The sequence below is a fragment of the Macaca thibetana genome, chromosome X (genome assembly GCF_024542745.1).
Source record: "Macaca thibetana thibetana isolate TM-01 chromosome X, ASM2454274v1, whole genome shotgun sequence".
Taxonomy (NCBI): domain Eukaryota; kingdom Metazoa; phylum Chordata; class Mammalia; order Primates; family Cercopithecidae; genus Macaca; species Macaca thibetana.
Window position 1 is genome coordinate 10,774,380 of NC_065598.1, and position 17,632 is coordinate 10,792,011.

Consider the following 17,632-nt stretch of genomic DNA (forward strand, 5'->3'; position numbering starts at 1 on the left):
CATTGGGAGTTATACCTGATGTAAATGACGAGTTGATGGGTGCAGCACACCAACATGGCACAAGTATACATATGTAACAAACCTGCACGTTATGCACATGTACCCTACAACTTAAAGTAGAATAATAATAAATAAATTAAAAAATATATATATATATGTTTTTTTCAAACTGTTTACAAATGACTACACTTAGCATAATAAAAAGTGAAGTGCGATGCTTCAAGTTTACTTTAGTTTATTATATATTGCAGCCCATGGTTCTTAACTTCTTGGATTTTTAAACTTCTTTGGTATATTTGGAATTGTTAACCAAAAGAGAGATCTGAGGTTATTTTATTATGGCAGACCCAGTTGACCAAGACAATCTCCGTATTTTTTGTTTCCTTATATTTACTTTTTAAATTTCTGTGGTTCATAGTAGGTTTATATATTTATGGGGTACATGATTTCAAATTTGTTTAGATTTTATAAATGTAGATGAAATTGAAATTCACCCAATGTCTCTGGATAGACTAAAGACCTTGGCAGTTGTAAAAATATCTTTCTATTCTAGGGTACTATGTGACAGCATTAATAAAGGGCAGCAATATGACAAAACAATATAGGATAATGGTCCTTGGTGGGGTAATGTTGCCCCCAGTGAGCATTTAGCAATGTCTGGAGACATTTTTGGTTATTATAACTGGGGCAGCGTTTGATAGTGGCAGCTAGAAGACAGAGGCTATGGATGCTGCTAAGCACCTTGTAATGCACAGGACTACTGCCCAAAATCAAGAACTATCTGGATCAAAATGTCTATAGTGCAGAGGTTGAGAAACCTTGGTTTAGCATAAATAAGTCTGCTGTTAAGCCCAAATTACATAGCATCTCCATAAAATGATGGTGCTGGGAAATATTAACAATTATTTATATATTTTATCATAAAAATATGCACTATATATTCATATATATATCATGCATTACTATGTGTATTTTATATGTATTTTTCTACATATTGTACACACAAACAAAATCATAGGGCTTATTTTAAGCTAGTTTTAAGAGGCACAAATGCTACAAACCTAATTAAAAGAAGCAAACCAAAAAAAGTTTGAAAACAATAGAGTCTTGATTAACTGGAGAACAACCCACCAAAAGTGTTAACTAAAGAGATTTCCTTCCCACCAGAAGTATATGTCTCTATGTTTAGAAAAAAAGAAGCAAAAGACATACTAAAACCCAAGCAATACAATATCTATGCTTTATTCAGAAAGTCATTCTTTTGAGCTAAGTTGCATTTTTACAAACAGACTTGATTTTCCCATGAAATAAAATTGATTGAAATAATTTTGGTTTTGTTCTACACCACATTGTTTTCTTACATCCTTGGGGCTAGTCTCTAATTGCAGCATCTCTTTAATCTCATCCAACTGTAAACTCCCCAAGGCCAAACAAGGGGTGAGGCAGGGCTATTCAAAATGTCGTTTGTGGACCCAAGGCATCAGAAACACCTGGGCAGATGACCATTGTTAAACATGTAGGCTCCTTGGGCTGTAAGGTAGATTTAGAGAATTAGAGTCACAAGGAATAGGTCCCAAGCACCTCCATTATAAAGCAGCATCCCCAGATGAGTCTTACTTTTTGCATAATAAAGGTTGAGTCTCACTGGTATGGTGGTGAAGACTTGGATTCAAATAGAAGGCAGCTCTTTGGTAAGATTCAGAAAATCTCTGATCATCGGTTTTCTCATTAATAAGATGGAGAAAAAACAAGACTTAACACTCAGTTTGTAGGGATAATATCAGACAATACAAATGAATTTCTTGTGGAAGGCTTATAATCTCCCACAAGACCTGAATAAATGGAAATTTAAGTTATAATTAATATTAATCATCACCACTCTAAATTTGCATCCCCATCTGATGTGGTTAGGATGTTTGTCCCCTCCAAATCTCATGTTGAAATATAATCACTAATGTTGGAGGTGGGGCCTGGTGGGAGGTGTTTGGGTCATGAGGGTGGATCCCTCATGAATGTCTTGGTGCTGTCCTTGCAATAGTGAATTCTTGCTCCGAGTTCATGTGAGATATGGTTGTTTAAAAGAGCATGGCACTTCTTCCCTCTCTCTCTTCCTTCTGCTCTTACCATGTGACAGGCTGCCTCCCTGTTGCCTTCCATCCTGAGTAAAAGTTACCTGAGGCCATTACTAGAAGCTGAGCAGATGACACCACCATGCTTCCTGTACAGCCTGCAGAACTGTGAACCAATTAAACCTCTTTTCCTTTCTTTATAAATTACCCAGTCTCAGGTATTTTTATGGTGATACAAGAAGGACCTAGCACAGCATCTTAACTTGGAAGTTTTAGAGACACCAAAAACTCTTAAGAAATGTGTGCTGAATTACACAGCAAGTTTTACAAGGTGATAAGAGGTAGAGAAGGAGGTAGCGCAGGGTGAGGGGAATAGGAGTGCTGCATGAGCTACCAGGAAAGCCTTACAGAGAACATGATTTTTGCACCAACCCTTAAGGAGGTGAGGGAATGAGCCAAGCGGGTTTCGGAAGCCCAGTAGCCCAGGCAGAGACTGGTTGACATAGGTATAGCATAGCATGCTGGCTAAAAGCAAGGGGTGGCAAGCTGGGCTGCCTGAGTTTGAGTCCCAGTTTTACCACTTACTAGCCAGCCATGTGGCTTTTTAGCAAGCTACTTACACTCCCCATGCCCCAATTTCCTCATCTATGAAACGGGGATGATGATAGGGATTTTGCTGATACAAGCTGACTAGCCCAGGAGCCAAGGACTGCCTACTTATTGTTTTCATAAATCAAGTTTTATTGATTTATGAAAACTACAGCCACACTCATTCATTGTTATTGTCTATGGCAGCCTACAGGCCACAATTGCAGAGTTGAGTTGTTGCAACAGAGAATGCACAGTCCACGAAGCTGCCCTTCCGCAAAGGGCCATTAACCATCTGGCCCTTTATGGAAAAAGTTTGCTGACCCCTGGACTGGACTAAAAGTAAAGGCACATCTATGATTAGGATCTGCCTTTTGCCATCACCATTTTCCTCCTCTCCTAAGATTTTGTCTCTGAGAAACATCCCAGAGAGCCTGTAAAAAAAAAAAAAAAATCACACAACATAACAATGATTTAGCATATTTAAAAATATGCAAATGCTAGCATGAAATAGAAGTGGTTATCTGCAAATGACCTGTTCACCTGGGTTACTGATAAACTAAAGAAGTAGAAATGAACATTGTCAAACCCAGGGCTGGGCTAACACCATCTAAAAAAACAAATGTCACTTACATCTTGTTTCCAGTGGAAAGAACCTTTCCAATGGTTAGCATAGAGGGGACATACTGGAAATCCTCAAGGGCAAAAACGTCAGAGCAAAAGGTCAATTTCATTTCTGTGTAGTCCCAGTTGAATTGTGGACTTTTCTAATTGGCCATCAATTTAATTCTTAGTTCTAAGCTCTCTTGAGTCTTGGATGGGAGGAAGGTAAGACAGCCTGCACAAATCTCAGGGTTGCAGAAAGTGGAAACACTGGCATGAATTAGAAACTTCTCAATGACAGGGCCAGCAGCTAATGGTTCTACTTGTCTTTCTCTAATTAAATTTAGTTCACTGAAATTAGAACGACCTCCAGAGATAGCTTAGACCTTGAAGATGCTGCTCACATTTATAGATGGTCCACTCTCTGCTAGTTACTGTTCTAGGCCTTTTATTTATATTTTCTCATTTAATTCTTACAACAACCTAAGGACTATGTTACCATCATTATTCCCATATTTCAGATGAAGAAACTGAGGCACAGAACTTAAGCAACTTGCCAAGAGCACACACCAATTAAGTGGCAGAGTTAGGATTTGAAGCCAGGCTTTAGGTTCTGGAATTTAGACTCATAACCACTATATGTATTTCATAACATTTCATGATAAATCAATTCAAACCTCTAACTTTACAAATGAGCAAAGCAGCTGCAGTGGCATAATGGGATCTGGGACATCAGGGTCATGTTCCCCTCTTTCCACCACCAAGCCCTTTCATTATGAGACATACCCTTATAATAATGAAAGCCAGACAGTGTTTAAAAATTCAGAGGCTTAAAGTTTCCTCTTTTGTAAAAGACAGTACAAGCACATCAGATTTATTATTAGCCTTATATAATATCCAAACTGTTCCCCCAAACCCATATTTATCACAGCCACAGCAACTAAAATGTTGCACCCATATTCAAGAAGCTAAGAGGGAAAGAAAACCACCCTTTCAGACTTCAAAATAGCCTGTGCCAGAATCTTTTACAGAAATCAGCCCAATTATGCTGTTCTGTTAATCACAACACAATCCTTTCTGCTTGAGTTTGCTCATTTCAAGCTGCCACAACATCATTAATCTAAAAATAAGGTTCTCATAAATCCATATCGACACAGACAGTTTTTAGCTGTCACACATCTCAGACACTGATCAATCCAGTTTTCTTCCTAAATCACAAGATGGATGTGAAAGAATCACAAAATTTTATTACAATTGTTTTCTGAAAAAGAAGTGTAAATGTAGATATTTATATTGCTTACCCATAAATTATAATCAGCTGCGTCTTTGCTGTCCTCCCTAATCTAACTGAACTAAGCTTGGAGTAGGAAGTTGAGTCTGTTTTTAAAAAATTATTTTTTTGGTAAAAAATGCATCCTGAAATGGCAGATCATATCGAATGTCTGAGAAATGGCCTAGCTGGCATAGCTGTGACTCCCACGATACCTTTTGTTGCCAAAGACCTCCGCTACTGTGAATCTTGGGACCAAAAATATGCAGTCTTTTCATCGGATCATTGAGAAGTTCCTGTCCTTTCAGAACGAAGACAGGCTGTGTCCCTGAGTAAGTGCACAAATGAGTGAGTGTGTTTTGTGTGTGTGTGTGTGTGTGTGTGTGAGAGAGAGAGAGAGAGAGAGAGAGAGTTGGGGAGGAGGAAAGAGGGGAGGGAAGGGACAAAAAGAATGAGAAATTGAAACTGGATTTCCTGTTTCTTATTTTAATAAGACCATTTTGAAGAAATATACTCGAGTTAGAAAAGGATTGCTCTAAAAAAATCCTCTTTTCCACAGGGATCTACAAATGGTAATTGAATTGTAACTGTGCAAACTGTCCTTATTAGGAATCAACCAAAGAATGTTGGAAGCCACTAGTGAAAATCCTGAGAGCAAGATAAAGCACATAGGATGCATTCTTTGTTTAGGACAAATTCTCAGTTCTTAAATTATGTTTTAAAACTACTGACTCCATTTTTCTAACACTAGCCACACACATTAAAAAGAAAAAGTTTCATTCTCTTTTACACCGAAGCATAACACATGCTCTGTATTTTATCCTCTTTGTGGGACAGCAGTCCTTGAGAAGTTATTCATTTCCTGAACCGAGGGTGTGGAGGTCAGAGTGAATATGCCCACATGGCCATATCTAAGAGGGTTCAGCTTAGGGTGGGGGTTGGGGGTGGCATCCATGAAGAGCACAGGGAAAAGGGAAGATTAATTCCAATCGTGAATTACCTTGATCTCCATGTATTCCACATGGCACTGAACCAAATACAACTCGAAAAGACATATTTGTTTCCCAGTCAATAGGAAGTTATAGTTCTCTCATGGGTCTCAAGTGAATTCCAACAAAAGAATCATTGTGATTATAATTGACAAACCAGGAAATGATTTCATGGAAGATCTTACTGATTCAAAATTAAGGACTTGGTATGCTTTTACCAGGATTCTGTGAAGCTAATCATGTAAGCCACACATAGCCTCTGCTGCTGCTGCTGCTGCGGAAGGAATTTTAAAGCAGTAAAATATTCCAGGTGGTTTTATTTACTAGAATGATTAAACTTAAACAGAGATTCAGAGTAAAATCTACCTGTTACTGCACATACCTCCACCACCACTACCCCAAAAACTCTGAGGTTGAAAATACACATTATTCCAGTAGACAGTCAATATGGCTCATACTGGATACTCATCAATGGAAGTTACATCCTCATTTAAAGATATCTAACATCTTAATATATTATTTCACATGAAATTAATATATAATTCATTTTTTATTATTAGGCAAATGAGCCTTTAGTTTATGAATAGATGACAGCAACATGTAGTTCTGACTGAGCACTTACTAAGTGTCAGGCATTGTTTTAGGCATTTTATGGGTACTGACTTATCTAACCCTCAAAATAATTCTTAGCAGTAGGCTACATTATTATGCTCATATTACAGATGAGGAAACAGAAGCTCAGAGGAGTTAAGTAACTTGCCCAAAGATTCACAGCTCATAAGTAATGCGGTTGTCATCCCAACCACTATGAGCTTACAAATTAACTGGAAGACAAAGCCACAGTTCAGAGTCAGTACTAATAGAAGCCATGTTATAAGTATCTAATAAGGAAGGGACAGTGATGAAATAAGAATAATTATCTAAGACTAGAGTGGTCTGTTAAATCAATTATTTGATGGAGACATACACTGTCAGGTCAATAAATGTTTCATAAGAAGGTGACTATTTAAGTGAATAATCTCAAATAATCTCGAGAGACAACATCTTGTGAAATTCCTAGTCTGTTTTAAGAGTGGAAGCAAGGTAGGCCTTGAGAGGAAATGCAGAAATAATGGAGAAGGTGTGTATATTTGTTATTCTTTGGAAAATGCATTCAAATCAGGAAAACAAAACATAAAGATAAGGAATCCTTTTTAAGATTTAAATAAAAACTCTTTAAGTAAAACCAGTAAGAGACCAAATAGCCACCGAAAGAGCCTTGGAAATAAATATCAGGAAGCAATTAAAAGGTTCAAGCTGTGGAAGAGTTTTGCTAATCACAAAAATAGCTGAGAGCACAATAGTCATTTTTTCCCATTTAACCCTCCATAGCTAAGCATACCAAGAAACAATTTACAGCCTCAGAATCTATGCCATTAAGCATTAATTCTACCTTCTTCTTGGCTCTTATTCTGGATTATTTCTGTTTATATCACTGGTGATATTTTGCACATTTAAGGCAAAAATATCATAGAATCACTGTCAAACTTTTTGAGTGAACACATTTCTGATTATAGCACTCTTTTGCCTAAAACCCTTTGATGTATCCTCATTAGCTCCAGGACAAAGTCCAAATTCCTTAGCCTGGTATTCATTGCCGTGTGCATTTACTTAGATGGAATAAAATCAAATAGCCACTACATAATAGTGAATAATAACAGTAGAAGTTTACCGAGCATGTATTAGGTGCTAAGCACTTTATGTGTGCCATGCATTCACTGCCTCTAACAATTTCATTTTATAGAGGAAGTGATGGAGGCACAGAAATGGATGGCACACAGAGAGGAAAACACTGACTGTTCATGAAGGCCATAGCCCCCTTTTCATGGACATTCAGCTAGTGTACATTTCCCAGCCTCTCTTGCAGTTAATAGTGGTCATATGACTGGAGTCTAGCTAATGGAATGTCAGAGGAAGTGACAAGCTTCATTTCTAGCCCCAGTCCATACAAACCTGGAGACAGCATCCAGGCAACCTGCATAGCCATGTGTGGCAGTCCCAGGAGTGGATCACATTTTTCAGTGTTCTTTGCCTAGTGTAGTCCCCTGCCCTTCAAGCCTGCCTGGCTCTATGATTTACTTTAACCAACTGGATGTGGCAGAAGGGGATTCCAAGCCCATTCTGGGCCTGAGACATAAGAAGGCATGGAAACTTCTGCTTTTGCATTCATAGGACCCTTGAGCCCCCACGTCATAGGTGTAGCCACTATGTTGAAAAGACCATGTGGAGAGGTGACATAGCTAGTGTGAAAGGTTTAGTTGCCCCAATGTCTCAACCTAAATCCAGCCCACCCTACCTCCAGCTGAATGAAAGGAAGCAGCAGCCCAGGTTCAGAATCATTGCTTGGAGCACAGCTGTCCCACCAATTGTGGCCAATCTAACAGTATGAATGACAAATAGACTTATGTTGTGAGATTTGGGGATGTATCTGATGTAGCAGCTGACCTCACTTTCCTGAATTTCCCATATGAATACAGATAATAAATCTAAGCAGCCTGATGTGGAGCCCTTGCGCTTGAAACTCCTCCTATACTTCCCACTGAATGACATCACGACTCATTTCTTCCCTTCCTACATTCTCACTTGGAAAGAGAGTAGTTGATCAACTGGATGGTAAAGTAAAAATTGCTCTTTATACATTGTTTTGCTGAGCATGTAGAAAGTCTTTAATGTAAGACAAATATATTTCTAATGACATCCTTCAGATTTTCAATAATATATAGCCAATGGTTAGAAATAATCATTTATCTGTCAGAATCATGACTGAATCTAATGGCACAGTGAAATTTCATTTAGATTACATTCATTACTGATAAACCTTCCATTGGTCCTGGTAACCTTTTTTGAGTGTGTAGCATAGAGTTCACATGTAAGGTCTTAATATTTTTTTAAGACTGTATATAAAAATGCAAATTGTGAGGGACATTTTAGTTCATCTGCTGCCTTACAGTGCTCAGTGAAAAATGTGGTGCCATCAGTTTAACCATCAGACTCTATACTTGTATTGCTCAGAACTTCCAGGGGCTAGGTGATAAGCCAAAGTATATTCTCTCATTGCTGCCATTTGCGCTTCCTTAACTGTGGCTGTCCATCCTTTTCCCATTCCTAGCACCCTGACCTTCATCTAATTGCTAGCGTCCTTCTGATGCTACTGTGACCTATTTGCATGGAGAGAATGTTTTGGATCCTTCAGATCTAAACTCTACCATCAAAGCAAATCTAGCAACTGGTAAGCTATTTAAGACCATGAATCTGAAACAGTCAAAACCACAATAAAGAATAACTAAAATTTACTGAGTGCTTATTGTCTCCATGAATACTCGCTATCCTCTAGGAAGCAGGTACTAGAATTATCCCCATTTTGCAGACAAGAAAATTGAAACAAAGGGAGCGTAAAGAGCTTGCTAGAAGTCACACAACTGGGAAGTAAGGAGTTGGCACTCAAACCCAGGCAGTCTGTTTTCAAATGCAATAATTTTAACTTGTAGGCAATATCACAGCATGCCAGCAACGTTTTCTTTATTCACTCCCTTGGAAGACCTACATACAAAGTAAGTATGACACAGAGCATCCAACAGAGACTGGAAGGCCTCTCTGCAACTGGGAGAATTCTGGTAAAAACATGGAGGACAGCTCAGGGCTCAAAGCCCTGTGGAATTGAGACACAGAAATATGCAGAAATAGACACAGGGCACCAGGATGAAACAGAGAAAAGAAAGCCAACAGATGGGGCAATGACCTCCAGGAGTAAGGAGAGGGACAGGTATTTCATTTAAAGAAAAAGGAACAGCCATGTTAGAAAACCTCCTGGATGCCACATCCTTTACAAGTAGAACTAGCCACTCTCAGTTTTGGGTAGGGGTGTAACACCATGAAAGAGGTGTTTTAGGAAAGATGAATGAGGCCGAATGGTGCAGAACTGATAGGAAGGGGATAAAGAGAGGAAGCAAACATTGAGTCTACAATGTAACTGGTAAAGGGAGGCCCCACGTGTGGAATGAACTGGTAAGAAGTGAGTCTAGGCAGCAATAAAACAAGATGACGCTAGGAATTCTTTCTTTATCAGATTTCCTCTCTTTTTCCAATAAATATGAATCCCCAGAAAATTAAGCCCAAGATTATAGCTGGAGAAATACCTTTGAGTACAGAGTGTGAAATTTGCATCTCATTTTAGGTGCCCAGGAGGGTTGACCTAGAGAAAAGCATTTTATCTTGATTCTCATGGAGAAATCTGGATATCGCTTGTTCTAGCACACTGCAGAGAATGGTACGTATTTTGTAGCTGCTCTTTCTACTCATGTAGTGAGGAACACTGAGTTACAAGGTTGGATGCTTCAGATTTCTTGCAATAAGAAGGAAACTCAGATAAGAGGGCACTCATTATAGGTGAGATGTCATGTGAACTCTTTGTAGGGCAGGTTATTTATTCTGTTATGGGTATATTCACTGCTCATTAAACATGGAATGGATTTCAGAGCAAGATTACCTAAAAGATACAGGGATGCTGAAGTACTGTCATCTCAAACTGAAGAACCCAATCCCAAGTCAGATATTTACAAATCAGCAGGATATAAAACAAGCCTTAAGGATAGATGAATATCATATTTAGGAGTTTGAAAACTCTTAGGTCAAACAAGCTAGGCAAAATAAAAAATGCCAAAGTGAATTCCTTTCCACTTTCCCATTTCAATGCTATATTTGGTGACATTGTGTTTCATCAATTGCACTTTGGCACTTTGCAAAAGTCTCTTCTCAGTGGGGTTCTTCTCTAATGAGAAAGGAAAATAATTTCCTCAAAATTGCATGAGACTTCATAAACATATTAAGTTAATAAATTAATTTTGGATATCATCAAATATATAGAATCAGTTGCTCCTAATCTGTTGCCTAAAATGTGAGCTGTGGACAATGAGCCTCTCAGTTTTCCTATAATTTATCTTATTAAACTCTTTTAATAAGTAATTCAAAATCAGCACGAACTGTTGTACCACTTCATTCTAAGTGGGGCAAAGCAAGTTATGCATTTTTAGTTGCAGTCTGGTAGTTAACTCATCTAAACCTTGTAGAGTAAATGAGCAAGCAAGCTGCTTTAAATAAAAATACATGCAGCTACATTTCTAGGCTGCAGAAAAAGTCTAGCATTAATGATATTTTCAGAATCATCTTCCAAAGCAAAATTACCTCAGACATAAGTGGTGGTACATTTTAGAATAAATGTATTCCCTAAGGATCAACAGTTCTCTAAGCTCATTGCACATTAGAATTACTTGCTGTAGTTTTCAAAAATTTGTATGACCATGTCCCTCTCCCCAAGAACAGCACAGTCCAATAGCATTTTCTATAATAATGGACATTTTTGTTAACAGTACTAACTGCTAAGGTGGCCACTAGCCACCCGTGGCTAATGAGCACTAGAGATACGGCCAGAGAAACTGAATATTGAATTGGTGATTGTATTTAATGTTAATTGATTCAAATTTAAATTACCACAGGTGGATAGTGGCTACTGTATTGGACAGCACAGGTATAGATCAAGTTAATTAGACTGTCTGGGGTTGGGGCTCAGGCAATGATATATTTATAAAGCTTTCCCCAAAATTCTAAGGTGCAGTCCAGGTTGAGAACCATTGCAATGACCAGGGCTTAATGAAACTATCAGGGAAGACAAATTCCTTGAACTTTTTCTAGGATCCATAACTTTTCTACAAATTCCACTAAGAATTTGTCATGCACCTTTGCTTCCCTCCCTCCTGCCTCCACTCCTCACTTCTTGTACCCTTCCACATACTCATGTGATGACTGAACTCTCCATATGTTCCTTCATTGACTGATTTTGCCAGATTTCTCCCACACCAAGAGCATAATGTGCCCTCATCTCAAAGCTCAGATTCTCTTTTTTCCTTTCTCTTCCACTAGCAGTGGAAAGAAAACTTAACAATGCTACCAATTAAGAAATTAAGTCTCCAAGCACATACATCCATAATTTAAAATTGTTTTTCACGTGCACAGGCTTGATTCAGATGTCACTTTCCACAAGCTCTGCCATAGATGTGATGGGGAATATTTTAAACAGTAGCACAGTTAAGCAGCTTTCATCTTAGCTGCTCATTTTGCCACTGTTTTGTTCAAATGGGATGCAGTGTTATAGCACAGTGGTTACAGGGAGGACTCTCCTTCAGGCTGCCTGTGTTTGAATTCAAGTTCAGCATATAACTAGCCATGTGAGTATCCAACCCTTTCAAGCCTCAATTACCTGCTCTGTAAAGTGAGATAAAATAGTCCTGTAGGGAGGAGACAGCTATGCATCTAACACTTAAGATAAATGAACGTGTCACATGCACTCCTAGACCCAGGTTTTGACTGCTTTCCCCCTACACCCCTCCCCACACCTCACCATGTTTTTGGTAAATAAAGCAAATAGCAGGGCCAACTTTTGAAGGAGAAAGTCATGAAATCCCTAAAATCACATTCCAAGTATTTGATAAATTAATATAGCAATATAAAGACCATTTTGAAAACAGTTACCAAAAAATCAATTACATGGTAATCTGATTTTTAAAAAATATTGAACATTTTTATTTTAGTGAGTCTTCATTTTTCTTTACTTCCACCCCCCCCCCCCCCCCCCCCCCCCCCCCCCCCCCCCCCCCCCCCCCCCCCTGCCACCAGTTAATATTAATAGGATGGACAAGAAAAGGCATGCTATAAACATAGCTACATTTTATTTCATTTGTTAAAAAAAAAAAAAGGCAGGCTCAGAATTCCAGAATTCAGTGATATGAACATAAAAACATGATGTCCAATGTTCAAGTACATAATCGCTTTGTTGACCTTTTGGTAATTTTAACTGTTGTACCCTAACAACATGCTCCCATGTCATTTTCACTCATGGGCATTACTGGTTCGTGCATGTTCACATTTTCTACACTGAGTTTTGCTGCTTCTTTCTTGTTAAGTATCCATTTATGGGTAGATTTTTTTTTAATGTAAGAAACTACAAAATTACAACCCATTAGCAACATAAAAATTTGTAGTCACCACAACTATTAATTAGTGGTGCACAGTAAGGATTATTCATCAGTGACTCACAGCACAGATAAAATAAGCTGAGAGCTATGTCCTGGATCTAAATCCAAAAGATTTAGATATGTGGGGAATGACTAACATCTCTTGTGCATATAATGTGTACCCATTATTATTCCAGTCCCTTATTGTGTACTCATGGTTTTAATCATTAAACAATCTGAAAATGTGAAGTTTATTAATATGCCCATTTTATAGATGAAGAAATCAAAGCATAGGGCAGTGAAGTAACCTGTCCAAGGAAACATATTAAAAGTGGCATGGCTGAAATTCAAACTCAGGGACCTTAGTCCTGAGTTTGTGGTCTTAACCACTATCCTATGCTACTTTTCTGCACCTTGCTCTCCTACTCAAGAAAATTCATCAAAATAACTGTATGAGGTGGTTCTAGGCTCACCTCAAATTCTCTCTCATATAGTTTTCTTATAAAGATTCTAAAGTTTGTAACTTAATTATTATAGGTAATAAATTACTTCTAACACATTGACTGAGGCATGCATGCCTTGATCTTGAGGTGGCAACTGTTGACTTAAAGCAGGGTCAGCAAAGGACAGCCTGAGGCCTATTGTTGTAATCAAATTTCATTGGAAAACAACCACACCCACTCATTTACCTGTTGTCTGTGGCTGCTTTTCGGATACAACAGCAAAGTTGAGTAGTTGCAACAGAGACAGTATGATCCACAACACCTAAAATGTTTCCTATCTAATTCTTTACAGAAAAAGTTTGCTGACCCCAGATCTGGACCCACTGAAAACAAATCACCAGACATATGACATAGGGGACAACAATGTTCACAGTTCATGGTGGAGCATTTCACTATTTCAAACAGCAAAGGAACTACATGTTTTTTTCTGTTTCTTTTTAAAATTAATTTTAAGTTCCAGGGTACATATGCAGGATGTGCAGGTTTGTTACATAGGTAAACATGCGCCATGGTGGTTTGCTGCACCTATCAACCCATCACCTAGTTATTAAGTCCAGCATGTATTAGCTATTTATCCTGATGCTCTCCCTCCCTCAACCCCACCACCTGATAGGCCCCAGTGTGTGTTGCTCCCCTTCCTGTGTCCAGGAACCACATGTTTTTAAAACTATCATTGTGACATCTCTGTATGTATGAGCAGATGGGTCCACAGAGATCACTCAATATCTTATTTTCTTTTATGCACATAATGAGAAAAAGCTCAGGGAAAAAAAGTGAAATCAATACCATGGATTTTAGTATTTGGTATGAGCTACTTCTTAGGTATCAGCATTTCTTCCAAGTATTCTTGAAAGAAAAGATATTCACACTAGAGTGATGCCTATCAAATCCACTACGGCCAGCCTGAGAAACTTGTAATTAAAAACTACAAACGTTATACATTTATCTCCATATTAAACAGATTTAACTATCTCTACATCTATTATATTTAATGTATTTAAAGTAATATATGTATCTCTTGACTATTATATATTTATTATATGATGTATTATATATGTAACATATTTACATCTTATATAGACAAATATTTATAATAGGTATGTGATAATACACAGTGGGTAAAGGGTATATATGCAAATGCATCTTGCTTTAAGTAAACCAATTATATGAAAATAGACACAATAAAATTAGGGGCAATGATTCTGTGGTTCAAATACATCAGTATGGGTTCCCTGCAATGACCCAGGAAAACTGAAGCAAAATCATTTTTAACATTACTTCCTATGTCTCTCCTACTGACACTCAGAAAGTCACCAGTTTCTGTGGATCCCACCTCATTAAAAACTGTCCTTTCCTTTAACACTTCCTCTCTGAGGAATGTCCACCAGCACTTCCACACTCTCGTAGGCTCTTTCTCCCTACAAAGCAAAACTCATCTTGTCCCTTCCCTTCTGAAAACCATCACCGAGGCTCCTAGCTTTCCAGATGAAATTCTCAACTCTGAGGTGAAAACACAAGATCGCTCAAGATCTGGTCACTGCTTAGCTCTTGGGCTTCACCAAGCCTCACTTACTTCACATCCCTTAATTTCAGCCACATGGAAGAGCCCAAAGGACTTCATGGTGAGGGTGAGGGGTGCTCTCAGCCCAAATGCTTTCTCCATGCCTTCCTACTCACCCTGTAATGCTTACTGAGCATCACCTCCTCTGAGAAGCCCTGTTGTCCCCCTACAGGGACATTACAAATTAACCATTACATTAACAAGAAAAGCATACCATCTAAAACACAAACAAGTTTACTATGGACCTATAAGGAACACTGAAACATGACCTAAGGAAATTCACCTTGTGTTTGTAAAAGAAGGCAAATCTGCTTCTTTCAAGTTTCCAAATGACCTAGACACTTGAGATGTCTAGACAATCACTTGTGATGTCTCATTGAGGGAGGAAAGAGGAGGGGTGGGAATGTTTAAATGTCAGCTATTTTTCCAGAAAACTCTAACGTCGCAGATACGTCCCTCCTACGTAATCATCACACTCATCTCCCTGCTACCCTGCCCCATCTCAGCTATTTTCTTGACTCTTATTTAAACATTGGAAAGCTATTTGATTATCTATATTTGTGCCTTTTCTCCCTGGCTAGACTGTACGTTCTGGAAGAATAGAAACAGCACTAACCTTTTGTGCTTTTGTATATTTGCTGGTTGAAAGAAAATTTGAGGGAGAGTAGCAATTCTGTCTATACAGAAAATCATTTCTGTCTATTAGCATGGAAACAAGACCAGCAGGGAATATTTATATTTAGGACATTTATTTTAAAGTAGCTAAAATCACTTCCAGTAAAAATGCAAAAAAAAAAAAAAATCTTGCCTCCTGATTTTTAGTATTAAGAGACAAACATGTAAAAGGGAAAATTGAAAAGGGAGAAACCAACATGAAGAATGACACTAAATGCAGGTATGAGGCGAAAACAAGCCATCTGCACTTACTGGTTCACATCTGATTTTCTAGTTGCCACTTTTCAGATTTATTTTTCAAAAATGTTTTCTCCTCAATATACGGCTTTTAAAATGATAAATTACACAGTGTTTCACAGACCTGGGTAAATACTTCTGCTCTGATGTATAGAAAATCATGCTTCCTCTGAGCAATGAAACATATTGAAACTTATGTTTCCAAAAATAAATTATGGTAAAATAATAGAAGAGCTTGGACATAAAAGTCACATACCATAAAAGTTACCATTTTAAAGTGTGCAATTCTGTGTTTCTATTTAGTATATTCGTAGATATGTATAACCATCATCACTGATTCCAAAACATTTTTATCACCCCAAAAGGAAAGCCCATACCCAGTCACTCCCCATTCCCCTCTCACCCCAGCCCCTGGGAACCACTAATCTACTTTCTGTCTCTATGGTTTTACATGTTTTTGATATTTAATATAAAAGTAGAATCATATAATATGTGGGCTTTTTGTGTCTGGTTTCTTTCACTTAGCATGTTTTTGGAGTTCATCCATGTTGTAGCATGTGTCATTACTTCATTTTTATGGCAGGATAATATTCACTGTATAGATATACTAAATTTTTCATGTCCATTCTTCAGTTGATGGGCATTTGGGTTGTTTCCACATTTTGACTGCTATGAATAAAGCTGCTGTGAATATTCGTACACACTTTGTGTGAACATAGGTTTTCACTGATCTTGGGTATATACCTAGAAGTAGAATTGCTGGATCATATGGTAACTATGTAGCCAAAAACAAAAACAGAAAACGTAGACAAATAGCAAGATTCAAACATTTATTTTAGTGCAAAACCTGTTTTCCACTTCATTCCATTCACATGAGATATCAACAATTACAAGAAAACTCATGCAATGTTTCCACTTCATACAGATCAGCCATCAGAGCTTTTGCCAAGCTGTGATAAGGAACATAATCCTTCAGTTTCTTTCGCTTTTTACAGTCTGATGAATATGAGTGGCTTGAAAAATTTAGAGGTTTCTAGTGTTCTTTTTTTTTTTTTAAATGAGCCCTGTAATGGCTATACCACAAAGAGTAGCTTAACCAATTTAATCATTTATGTTTATATTTTAACTCTAAAGACTAATTGTTGATATCCAGCATGACAATTTTACATGTTAAAGTACAGCTCAGACTCTAGTTCCTTTCAGGGAGATATTCTTGCCTATATCAGAAGAGAAGCTAAAAAGAAAATGCTACACAAAATAATTCAATAGGCTTGCTTTAATTACTCTTGTCCTCTCTGATTTTATTGCTTACTGGGTGAGGAAAAGCCAGAAGAACTTAATACCTCTTACAGGATAGTCATTGCACATTTCATGAGTTGCTAGGGTCAAAAGCAGATGAACAAATGCTGAACTTCTTCCTGGCTCTACAGAACACGACCCCACACCCTCCAGGGTTGAGAAATGGAAGAAGCTACTAGGATAGGTAGTGCAGAATAATGTCCCTCACCCCTCAGGTTTCCACACCCCGATTTCTGGAACCTGGAAATGTGTTACCTTACATGGCAAAAGGGACTTTGCCCATGTGATTAAGTTAATAAATAACCTTGAGAGGGGGACAGAAGTCTAGATTACCCAGGTGAGCCCAATGTAACCACACAGGCCCTTAAATTAGGACAACCCTTTTCAGCAGAATTCAGAATTTGAGGGAGATGTGACTATAGAGGAATGATCTAAGAGATGTAACATTGCTGGCCTTGAAGCTGGAGGAAGGGGAGCATGAGCTAAGGAGTGTGGGTAGTTTTAGAGTCTCCAGAAGAAATGCAGCTCTGTCAACACCTTGATTTTCGTCCAGTGCAACCTGTGTCAGATTTCTAACCTACAGCACTTTAAGATAATAAATGTGTATTGTTTTACGGCACTAAATTTATGGTAATTTGTCACAGCCATGATAACAGACTAATTCAAAAGAAATCAGAATATTTTTATGCCTGCAAGGGACACATAAATTATTTAATGCAGGATTTGCCAGGCTGTTCCATAATCAAATATATTTGAAAAAGTTGTGCATGGTAGCGTCACCTTAAGTAGTCA

At 38.0% G+C, this 17,632-nt stretch overlaps 1 protein-coding gene across 5 annotated transcripts in view; it reads right to left on the minus strand.

Annotated features, from left to right (window-relative positions):
- Positions 1-17,632, minus strand: part of ARHGAP6 (Rho GTPase activating protein 6) — a 550,354-nt gene that overhangs the window by 140,503 nt on the left and 392,219 nt on the right. The window contains exon 1 of one of the 5 annotated variants that reach the window (XM_050777264.1): positions 4,746-4,884. The exons of the other annotated variants lie outside the window; for them this stretch is intronic. Within the exon in view, the coding sequence (XP_050633221.1) occupies positions 4,746-4,808 (63 nt within the window). The 5' untranslated portion in view covers positions 4,809-4,884. Of the gene's footprint in view, positions 1-4,745; positions 4,885-17,632 lie in introns of those variants that run through there. 5 annotated transcript variants of the gene reach the window in all.